This window comes from Lygodium microphyllum, chromosome 18 (assembly GCF_053477565.2).
Source record: "Lygodium microphyllum isolate KBCC chromosome 18, Lygodium_microphyllum_v1.1.10, whole genome shotgun sequence".
Classification (NCBI taxonomy): Eukaryota; Viridiplantae; Streptophyta; class Polypodiopsida; order Schizaeales; family Lygodiaceae; genus Lygodium; species Lygodium microphyllum.
The window spans coordinates 135,729,255-135,740,942 of NC_141152.1; the positions used below are offsets into that span (position 1 = coordinate 135,729,255).

Consider the following 11,688-nt stretch of genomic DNA (forward strand, 5'->3'; position numbering starts at 1 on the left):
CTTTTAATTAGTATCTACTATGTTCTTCCACCACTCAAATGGTCCTCCATACACTTCTTTGGGCACTTCAAAAACTTTATCAAGCCAATATCCTTCTTACTCATGTAGTAGTGACCTTGGATCTTGCATCTTCTAGTGAAGCCACCTTTTCTTGAGTGCTATACCTACTTCTATTATATGTTCAATAACTTCTAGTGGAAGCACCATTGGAGCTTCTTGATTGTTATATCTACTTCTATGATATGCTCAATAACTTCTAGTGGAAGCACCATTGGAGCTTCTTTGAGAAGTTGAAGGTGAAGACCGTAGGCTCCATTTGAGGTTTTCCTATTCCCAACCAAGATCTCTCTTTCCTAGTTTCCTCCTCTACCTAGGGTTATCTTTGAAATCTAATGAAGAGGGCTCATCTTGCAAACCTTGTGTGGTCAAATCCTATTTAGAGACTAATTCTAATTCTCCCATTTCCTCCTAGTCATCCAAATCCATTGGTTGAGGTGACAATGGTGGCTCTTCTTGGTTGAAGATCCCCACTTCTCTAATGTCCTCATTTGAGTGCCCCATTTCTAAGTTATTGGATGCATTCTCCTTTAGCAAACTATACTCTTGTCAAGACACCATTGCTCCAATGTTACTTTTGATGGTTTCTCTTACAATTTGAATCTTTCTTTTGATCTCAACAATGTCATCTTTGTTTGATTAGTTAGATTGTGGTCAAGGTTTGGGTGAAACTCTTTTGTTGTATCTCCATAATGTTTTCTATTACCCTTGGTCTTTCACTAGCTAAATCTCTTTTGTGTGCTACTATGGTCAAGTTTGCTCCTAATCTATATGAAATTTTTGGGTTCTACTCATCCATCTAGTAAATCTTCCTTTTGGCTTGCTCCATGTTTTTGCACTACCACTTGGGCAAGGTGTTCAAGGTTTCTATCTACTATTCCGCAGCCTGATTTACTTTTTAATTCTTTTTTGTTAACTGAATTACTTCCTCTTTTATTGGACTTGGGATTGCATGACTTTCTTGAGTCTCTCTTCCAATTTTTTACAAAGTTTAAGCAAATCATACACTATCTTGGTTGTCGAATTTAAGGTGAGGAAAATGAATATTTACACTCATTAATTTGTAAGCTAAAAATTAGCAATAGCATTGGAGTTTGAATGATCATGAGTGTTTAGAAAAGTACATAACATCTTATGACATTATCGACAAAATCCACATGCATGTTATCCTTGCAACAATAAAGTGGAAAAGTATGCTATGAAGGGCTCTATTAGAGCCTCATTCAAACTATATGTAATTAAGGATTTGGAAAATATTGGATGATTTAGGAAAATTAGAGAAGCCATACTAGTAGATCTTCACGTAAGGTTTAAAATTCTTATACATTCAAAATCTTTGACCATTCGAAAGCAATTTAGCCATTGTGTCTTCTATGGATATACCTTCAATAAATTCAATAAATGCTAGATAGGAGGCACAAGTGACTAGTGGGAGGCATGGTTTATTAGAAAATGTTCCCATGGGCATATCTGAAATGTTCCATTAATAGAACCTTACAGAATAACTTCTTTTTATTTTGAAGAGCATGAGGTAGAGCTAATTAAGATAGAATTGGCAAAATGAAAATAATTAAACCTAGGAACTTAGTTAGAGGCATGTGAGTAGGAGAGATTCAAAAAGGGGTTGCAATTCCATATTGAGGACTTTTCTTGGTCATATAAAGATGTCAAATGCATTAAAGATAAGCTTTATCAACACTATATTGATTTAGATGTAGGCACAAAATCAATATGACAATGCCAATGAAGGAACAATCATGTTTATTGCAAAATCAGAAAGCTGAGATTATAAGGCTCTTAGATGTGGGAATGGGTATCAGCTATCATTGTAATACCTAAAAAGAATGGCAAAAATATCCATATTTGTGCTGGCTATTAGAAACTCAATAGCAAAAATCAAAAGGAACATTTTTTATTATCCTTCACAAATTAAGTGCTAGATAAAGTCACTGGTCATGAGCTTTATTCCTTTATCAATAAATTTACTAGATACAATCAAGTATTGATTTATTTTGATGATCAATCAAAGACCACATTTACTACTAAATGGGGTGTGTTCACCTATAGACTAATGCCCTTTGGACTACACACCACACCAACAATGTTCTAAAGAGTTATGATCATGGTCTATCAAAGATTTTCCTCTAGTAATGGATGCACATATTTCTAGATGATTTATACGTCTTTGGGAAAGAAAAAGAAATGTGCCAATTATTATCATAAGTGTTTAAGTGAAGCATTGAAGTGGGCATTTCTTTAAACCAAGACAAATGTGTCTTTGGAGTTGTAAAAGGAACCCTCTAGGGCATGTTGTTTCTAAGGAAGGGATTGCAATGGATCCTTAAAAATTTGTTGCACTTACATGGCCAACAAATATTAAGCAATTGCAAGGGTTTTTAGGGTATCTAAAATATTATCAATGATTATCCCAGATTTTGCAAAGGTGGCATCACCATTAACAAATCTATTGAGGAAGGATAACCCTTATGAGGATAATGAATTCTAGAAAGTGTTTGAATTTGTAAAACAAAATTAATCGACAGACCAATTCTTGCACCACCTAACTAGAAAAGGGAATTTTATGTCCATGTGGATGCATCTATGTACACAGTATGAGTGGCTTTATGTCAAAGGATGATAACAAGGTGGATCATCCTATTTACTATGCAAGTAGAAATTTAAGTGATGTAGAATGAAATTATACTACTATGAAGAAGTAATGCTTATCAATGGTCTTTGCTTCTGTAGAAAAACTTTGCCGCTATTTATTGGCTAATAAATTTATTATACATGCAAACCATGAAGCCCTAAAGTGTTTGCTTAATAGAGTAGAACTTTTAAGACAAGGGATTTGATGGATGTCATTATTTCAAGGGTTTGATTTTCAAATAGTTACCTAACCAAAAAAACTCATGCTTTAGCAAATTGTCTTTCATGTTTATTAACATCTGATAATAAGGAACAAGGCATTGAAGATGATTTTCCTAACATATCACTCTTTGCTATGGAGACACAAGTTCCATGGTATGTGGATATTGCTAATTTTTTAGTACAACACAGTATCCAACTAGAGTTGATAAATAAAGGAAAATACAAATATTGATGCAAGCATGCTCTTATGGATTATTAGTACGTTATTTGTCTAAATTCTTTCCAAGAGAGGATATGTGCATAGAGTATAAAGCCCAATAGTTCTAAAGGTGCTACACTATGAGGCTTGTAGTGGGCATTTCGTTGACGAATTAACATGAAAAGTTTTGCTAGTTGGTTATTAGTGGCCTTCTTTGTTCAAAAGATACTTATTCCTATTGTAGAAAATGTGATGTATGCCAAACCTGCTAAAAGTTTTGCTATAAATTTGACACCCATATTGGTATTAGTGCCTTTTGAGAAATGAGAAATTGATTTCATGGGTCCAATTGATCCAACCACTAGATATAGATCCAAATTGCTATATCCTAGTTTGTACTGAGTATATAACAAAGCAAGTGAAACTAAAAGCACTCAAAACAGATCAGGCTATTGATTAGCTAAAGTTATGTATGAAAATGTTATAATGTGATTTGGATGCCCACTTGAATTAGTAAGCAATAGAGGGTCCCATTTCTTGAATGGTTTGATTAGCAAACTTATTGAACTATATAACATTAAGCATGAAATATCAATGCCTTATTAATCTTGAGCTAATGAACAAGAAGAAGTGACAATAGAATTATCTATGGTATTTTGACCAAAATGGTCTCTTCTCATAGACAAGAGTGGGATGAGTGTTTATATGTGGCACTTTGGGCTTACTAAACTGCTTACAAGGTAATTGTGCAAAGCATGAGATTTAATTTAGAATTGTTTTGGTACTTTGACAAAAACAATGGCTTCTTATTGACAAGATTGGGATGAGTGTTTATATGAGGCACTTTGGGCTTACTAAACTACTTATTATAAGGTAATCATGCAAATCACACAATTTAAGTCAACCTAGGTTTTAGACTCTTTATTGGCTTCATCATTTCTTGCTTAAGATCTACAATGTCCTTTGCTACAAATTTGATTCCTTCTCCTTCCCTCTATTGCTCTAAAGGCTGATAATGCAAAACTTTGAAAATTTACTTTGTTTTTGTACCTTTCCAATAACCCACTTAGCTTCGATCTATCCAAGGTTGAGTTTCCAACTATAGCCCTATACAACTTCTTATCCTTGATGATGTTGATGAAAAAAATAGCCACAACTTTCTATGTGGATGGATTTTCTGTTATAAGTATTCTCTTATAGAGATTGAGAATGCTAGTGACATAGTGCCTTATGATTGCATTCTCTTTTTCTTTGCATTCATAAGATTAAAGAGGAGGCATGATCCCCTTCAATAGACCAACTCCAAGGTTCACATCTTGATCCCCTTCAATAAAATAATCTTTGTTTAGGGTAAAGGGGTCAATTATGGAACACCTTACCTTCATTGCATTAATCTCTAAAATTAATAGAAACCCACCAAGTTTACCATTGCCCTTGGCATTGCTAGCGTAACTCCATAGCTTGAGAAATATATACCTATAATACTCTACAATACACATTCAAGTGAAACTATAAATAAAAAAGAATAGTAAATGGTCTACCACAACAATGTTCACCCATAGGTACATAGAAAAACTTATCATGCATCTAGAATCAAGGAATGTAGAATGTCCCTGTAGTTAGAATAGAGATAGACACCTCCAAGACATAGATGAGGATCCAAGTGTAATACCTTTGCATGTCATGACAAGATCACAAATTGAGAAGGAAGTAGCTAAAATCCTTTTGAAGAGTGAAGGTCCTAAGTGCAATCATTGTACCTCAAACTTAAAACCTAAAAGTGTGAAGTAGGAGACTACCTTGATCCCAATGGAGATGATTGACAAGGTGAAAGATCGGGTCAAGAAATCCTAGTTGGATCTTTAAGGCCAAGAGATGGAGTTGGCACTAAAGTGCCTTAGGAATGTCTAGCACTATACCATTAGCTGCCACAACAAGATCAAGAACCTTTGAGGAACCCATGTTCACCCCACTAATCAAAGAAGAAATGTTGGCAACATCTCACTAGAGGGAAGGCCATATTTTGGGAAGAGCCAAAGCCAACGAATCTAAAGAAATAGACTCATGCATAATAGCAATACTAGCCTCCCCAAGTATAATTGAGTCCTTTGGAATACTAACGATGGAAATCAGATGTCCTAGAGAAACTTCAAGGCATGGATAGAAAGAACCTAAAGAAGCACTAGTTGAAGTTAACATGTAGGAACCATAGCTTAGCATGGTTACACCTAACAAAATTCTTGGATCCTTAGGAGCAAAAACCTTATGGGAAGGAGGCGACACGCATGCTATTCAAACATGTAGGAGACCTCAAGGACTAACTAGTCTAGATAGGAGACAATTACCAATCAACTTTGTACTTACGAAGAGAGTGGACCACAACTTCTTGTTATGAAGACCATGGATGAGAAATGCGAAAATTGATAGAAGACTAGGAAGTTGATTTAGTTTCTTTCAAGATTAGATAATGCGATTAGAATAGAGGTGGACACCTCAAAGGCAAGTGTATATCTAGATATGATCTCTAAGGTACTCAAAAGGGATTTTCAATGCTCCCTCTTGAACACTAGGCTAGTCAACAAGTCTATTGCTTATCCAATATATGCATGAGACTAGATGCCTATGCTTCTAGCCCTAGCATGAACAAGAATGAGTATAAGTAAGCTAGTCAAAAGTTGAGTATAAAAGCTCAAGAAGAAACAATGATTGAAAATCAAGCAAAATTTAGAGCAATGTCCCAAAATTCACATTTACATTATGAGATCCTTGTAGGAGATTAAGATAAAAGGAATGGCCTACAAGACATCTCGTATTAAGTGTGCATTAAGTTGAAGCCTTAGAGTTCCTAAAAGGGAGGTTGAAAACTACCCTAGCCAACCTTGAACCCTTAGAAGAGCTCTCGAAAGCTTTTGAGTGGAATTGGACCAAGGTACATGACCTAAGTTTCTAATATAATTGTGCACATATGGCCAGTTCAGATCTAAAACAATTAATAGGGTTGTCTAGTGATAAGAGTTCATACGAAGAACTAGAGGACTCCAATAATGAATCCAAAAAAGAAGCCTCAAAAGATGAGATAGTAGACTATGACACTAATAGACGCAATATAGAGTACAATGTGGTTGCCTACACAAAGCACTAAATTGGTAGTTTAAGATGGAGTAGAGATGAAACTAGAACAAGTTTCTCAATCAAATTAATATAGACAAAATAATGTTTTTAAATGTATATTTCATCATGGAATAATTACCAAAGTGGTCATGCAATTGGCTAATTAGTTGTTAAATGGCAATGAATACCACTTTCAACAATTTGATATAGTGTCATATGCTTCTTTACACACCCAAAGGTTGTGAACAATATAAATATGACTGGGTTTGAAACCTTAACACAAGACAAAATGAAAATCTAGAGTTGAAATTGGCAATGGTACTCCCATGTAGGAAAGTATAGAAACGCTAGGGAGATTTTTTTATCCCTAGTATATAATTGTTTGGTTATTTCATCATTTCTCATGCATCTAGTTAAACGAATCATACTTCATAAGACAAGCAAGATATTGAAGACAATATCATCTACCTTAATCTCACAACTATGATGAGACAAAAATTGCAATTGTCCATGCCAAGTAAATCTAGGGTAAATTTCAAAGAAAGTGTGTTTGGACAAAACTGTTACATATATCAAAATGGCTCAAGATTTAAAAGCTTTTCTTCTTTGAGGAAATCAATACAATCTTTGATTGCATCCTCAATAGATCTAAACTTAAATCCAAGTCCTTCTAGCTTTTCAGTAGAAACCTTGAACAAGGTCATTTCTGGTATTGGTTCGTGTACATGTCTGTTAAGAATTAGAATTCAAGTATTAATATGCATTGATTTGTTCTAAATCTGAAACCAATGTGAAACAAACTGAGAAAAGGTTTTGGTGGATAGATAAAGCAACTAACTTGGATAATTTTGAAAATTCTGGACAAACTTGTTGGATCAAATTCAACAACATTGCATATGTAAGAACTTTGCCTACACAAATGAACCTTCCAGAGGCCGTGGGAACTTCATAAGCCAAAATGTGGGCTTCAACCACATCTCTTACATCCACCCATCCTATAGTGATAGTCTTAAAGATATTGTGAGTGCCTAAAAATCCAAAAAAAAAAACCATTAGAAGCTTAAGCAAATTATTTAAGCAGCTAGTAAAAATAACAACAGGAATAGTAGCACCAACATTTCAAACTCCAACTCTAAACTCTAGAAAGACATGAGAAAGGGAAAGGGTTCTTAGAAAAGAAGGTGAAGAAATGGAAGAGACCAACCCTCTCAAACCACGACAACAATACATCAACAATCCAAGAGTATAAGTATACATACATGCATGTTGCTTTAGTATATGGTATCAAAGTTAAAACATTAACTTGTACTTTAAATGGGCTACAAGCACTACTCATGAATCAACCAAAAAACCACGTGACAACAAACAATCATCAAACTGCATGAACATCAATGAAACAACCACTATGCACAACTTAGGTTTTTGTTGGAGATAACTGCAACATGCAAATCTAGGCTCCAAAAACATAATTGGCATTTGAATCTCCAAAACCTATATTCCAAATTGTTCCAGAACAACTTATGGTTTCTCTGTTACCTTGAATCACTCAACATTGATAAGCATGCAACATCTTTTGACCTCTATATATCATCAACCCTTTAAGAAAACCAATGTAGTAATCAAAAGTTAAAAAATTTATGGCACAACATTGTCAAGCGCACATTCTCACCCCAATTCCCCCCTTAAAAATGAAAACGGAATGGAAACAGCAGAGGAAAAAGTTGGTCTTCTTGTATTTTGCATGCATTTCATCAAAGAAGCAACTAGTTGAATTTAGCCATAAGCTTAGCACTAATTACTATGCCTAACTAAGGTGTTACTTATGAATTGAGTTGACCCAATGATACACTAGATGTGCTACTATTTATCCATAATGCACATAGCATGCAACTCGTAAAAATGCCTTTCAACAAGAGAGAATATTTTTTTTCCTTTCATGGGATACTCAACAATGGATATGGCAAATCAATTAGACTTACATTTTAAGTTGAAATCTTGCATGCATGCATGCATGAACTATATGCATGCACACCCACCCAGCCACCCACCTACCTGCCCACCCACGCACGTGCACACACACACATACATAGAGAAAAACAGATTTTTGAGTGGAAATTTTGTGGATATAAAATAGACCTACCACTGAATATGTCCAAGATAGTTTCTGAACCCACATCAACATGTGGTTGCAATTTAGGTCCAACAACAAGACCGGGATTTATTGCCACGAGGTCTAACTTGTGTTCTTTAGCAAATGACCATGCCATCTGTTCGGCTAAAACCTTGGAAAGAACGTACCAAATCTACTCCAAACACATTTAAAAAATGACATTTTAATCACATAAATATAAAGATGTGAGGTTATCATATGAAGACCACATAGAGCACGTTACGAAAAAGAGTATGGAAAGATGGCAAAACCAAATGACATCCTCTACAAAATTGTTATGGTCTTCATAGTAATGGAACTCATCTCAATTGTGGAAAACAATGGGTGTAGTTTGGTCATCAGACTTTCCATGAATCTCAAACAAATTAATGCACATCATAGCATATTCTCAGCAGTGAGGGTAGCATGTGTTTGGTTCTCACCCAGGAGACATGGTATGTGCTCTTATGTTTACATCTATGTACATTGCACCCTAACACAAGCATGTTATCAGGCAGCGCTATAATTGCCCTGATATTGCATACCCTTGTGGTGCATTAGCTATGGAGTCTCTCTGGGCCTGTCAACCACGCAGAGCCTGTACAAACCTGGCCTGTCATACTGATCGATGGACTGACCACGCGGGAGACCTTGTTTGTCTTCCTGCTGAAATAACCTTTCTAAGAGCATTTCCTACTTCCCATCATACTGCAGCAAGTCTTGCATTCAAGAATCAACACCATGAGAGGATAGACGTGCATGCCCCACCCATGGTGGAACTTGGAGTGCTCTAAGATAGCCATATATTCTGTCAACCCTAGTACGGTCTTGTGTTTGTAGACTAGTAAATTTCTTATGTGCAAACTGATCTATCATTCTTCCATACATTCTGTTGTTGACCTTCTGTAACAAAACTATGCATAATCATGGATACATCTATGGAGGCAAATAAAGCTGCAAGCCTGCATTGTCAAACACACCATAAACTGAACGAAAAGAAGACACTCAACAAATTGCAATGTACAAGTGAGGTTTTCTAGACCTTTCTTTGTTATGAAACTCTAGTACTAGAAAACTGATTAATGTATACTAACACATTGTAATTTTCACTGTTCTTGTGAGGTTGAGGCCCTTACCTTTGTTTGTTTGCAGTGCTCCAGATCGCTCCATAACGTCTCATCCACAATTATATCATCTGTAAGCTTTGGAGTTATGGTCACTGCTGCCATTGAGGATGTCAATACAACCCTTTTCACAGATTTTGCTCTTGTGCATGCATTGAGAACATTTAACGTGCCTTTAACTGCTGGGGCTATCAGATCTTCCTGAGAAGTAGAGCATTTTGTCACCTCATTTTCTTTGGGAGGGGGACAATTATCACACCTAGCAAAGTGAAAACAGTTGCAAACTTGCATCTTGACATCACAGAAACATTTAGTTACATACAGCAAGTGAAGATCGGTGTGTTTTCTTCTTTCAAGTGGAGTGACCTAGGAAATAGAAAAGAGAGCCTAGGTCTGAAGTCTACAAGATTGAGACTGGCGTCAGTGCCCCATGAGCACCCATGAGCAGTTCGCAAGAGATTAGTCTGAGGGATTGCATCCACAAAGGTATGGCTTTATCTCTCCTAGGAAATTAATCCTAAAGACAATACACTGCTAATGTGCTTGTGGGGATAAAGTATGCAAAAACCACTAGCTTGATGCAGCTGGACATATGCTAAAGGTTTAATCATCTTTTTGCACATGTCCAAACGGGACTTTAGAGATATCAAATGGAAAGAATCCTATAATATTGGATATATCAAGGCAGGACAGCCCAATGCAGTACTGGCAATATGTGCTACCAGAACCTGACAACGACAAGAATGCTCTAACAGAATCTGGCCACTCGCATGGTTTTATATGGTGCACTACAGCAGATGACTCAGGTTTACTCTTGCTCCAAAATTTGATGAACAAATAAACCTTTTGGGGAGATGATAACCACTATTCAACTATCTGGTATCAGCATTCAGGATTGGAGGTAGCTTTGTGAAACATGAACTTCTTTTACAAAGGAAGAGCAACGGCATAATTTGTTGTGGTCGTTAACGTAGAATAATGTAGTCCATCATGGCTTCTGTGAGAATCAACCTGACATAGGGTTAAACCTCTATAACCAAGACATGCATTTGTATGACAGGCATTGAATACTTTTTGAACAAATTACCATAGAGGGACAAGAAAGGCTTGCACCTTATGACAGCAGAGAATTTGCCATTGATTAAAATCATTGAGTAAAAAGCTTCACTGGTTAACAAAATCATTGAAAGAAGTTAAAATTGCCATTGATGCAGGATTGAGAGTCCTACTGGATTTTCGGCGGTCATAAGAACTGGTGATGCAACATGAAAGACTCCTTCACAACCATCGACGGCAGCATCAAAAGAGCCATCTTCCAGGAGGTCTGCTTTCACGAGTTCAAGGTTCCCAAGTGCCTTCGGAAGATTCCAAAGGTGAGCTGTTTTCTGTTGATTTCCTGCAATCAAAAACATCGTCTTCTTTAAAGGCAGTTTCCCCTCCCAACCGAATCATTCTTCAGACTGTGATTATGAAAGCAGCAGGGAAACCTGGATCGCGAACAGTAGCTCGAACAGCATAGCCTCGTGCCAGCAACATCTTGATAAGCCATGTTGCGATGTAGCCGGTACCTCCCGTAACGCACACACAAGCCATAAGCTCACTACTGCTCAACGCATCCTTTTCCATGTATATTTAGAAGGATCTTATCCTTCTTCTACTTTAATCATGAGAAGGATATTCTCCTTCTATGCTAAAGGTGAACCGGCCTAAATCCTTTTCCCTTGTATTTTTCACAAGTAGCAATTCCTCCTCGCATTGAATCAAATGAATTTTCTCTTAAAATCTCCCGGCCTTAAGATGAAGCGAACCCGCCTCTTCCCGAACACTACTTGGGCTAGATATTTTCAAACCTTTTAATAAAATTTTGGACTTTTCTTTAGTAGAATCTTTGCATTTGTCGGAGGTATACTCTCTCTCTCTCTCTCTCTCTCTCTCTCTCTCTCTCTCTCTCTCTATATATATATATATATATATATATAAAATGACAAAACAAGAAATCCTTGAGTTATTTTTGCAATAAGTAATGAAATGCCATGATTAACAATTAATAAATACCTATGACCAATAATTACTCTATAAATTGACCAACTAATTAACAACAAACGGAGTAAACATTAAAATAAATGAGATCATCAAAATATACATTAAGCAAGTAAGATAGGCATTTCGCTTTGAAG

At 36.2% G+C, this 11,688-nt stretch overlaps 1 protein-coding gene across 1 annotated transcript; it reads right to left on the bottom strand.

The window, feature by feature from the left end:
* Window positions 1-6,749: 6,749 nt before the first annotated feature.
* Window positions 6,750-11,206, bottom strand: LOC148021416 (phenylacetaldehyde reductase-like). The gene is made up of 6 exons (XM_087699270.1): window positions 10,999-11,206; window positions 10,741-10,907; window positions 9,524-9,712; window positions 8,379-8,541; window positions 7,077-7,266; window positions 6,750-6,967 (listed from the first exon to the last, which is right to left on the bottom strand). The coding sequence occupies exons 1-6, from the start codon at window positions 11,135-11,137 to the stop codon at window positions 6,811-6,813; spliced, it is 1,005 nt and encodes a 334-aa protein (XP_087555396.1). The 5' UTR covers window positions 11,138-11,206; the 3' UTR covers window positions 6,750-6,810.
* Between the last annotated feature and the right edge of the window lie 482 nt (window positions 11,207-11,688).

Excerpts from the sequence above, each read along its gene's own strand:
- LOC148021416 (XM_087699270.1), bottom strand. The coding sequence starts at position 11,137 with ATGGAAAAGGATGCGTTGAGCAGTAGTGAGCTTATGGCTTGTGTGTGC. Across the intron at positions 9,713-10,740 it reads TTATGACCGCCGAAAATCCA|GAAGATCTGATAGCCCCAGC; the intron begins GTAGGACTCTCA and ends TCTACTTCTCAG. Across the intron at positions 7,267-8,378 it reads TATCTTGGACATATTCAGTG|GCACTCACAATATCTTTAAG; the intron begins GTAGGTCTATTT and ends TTGGATTTTTAG.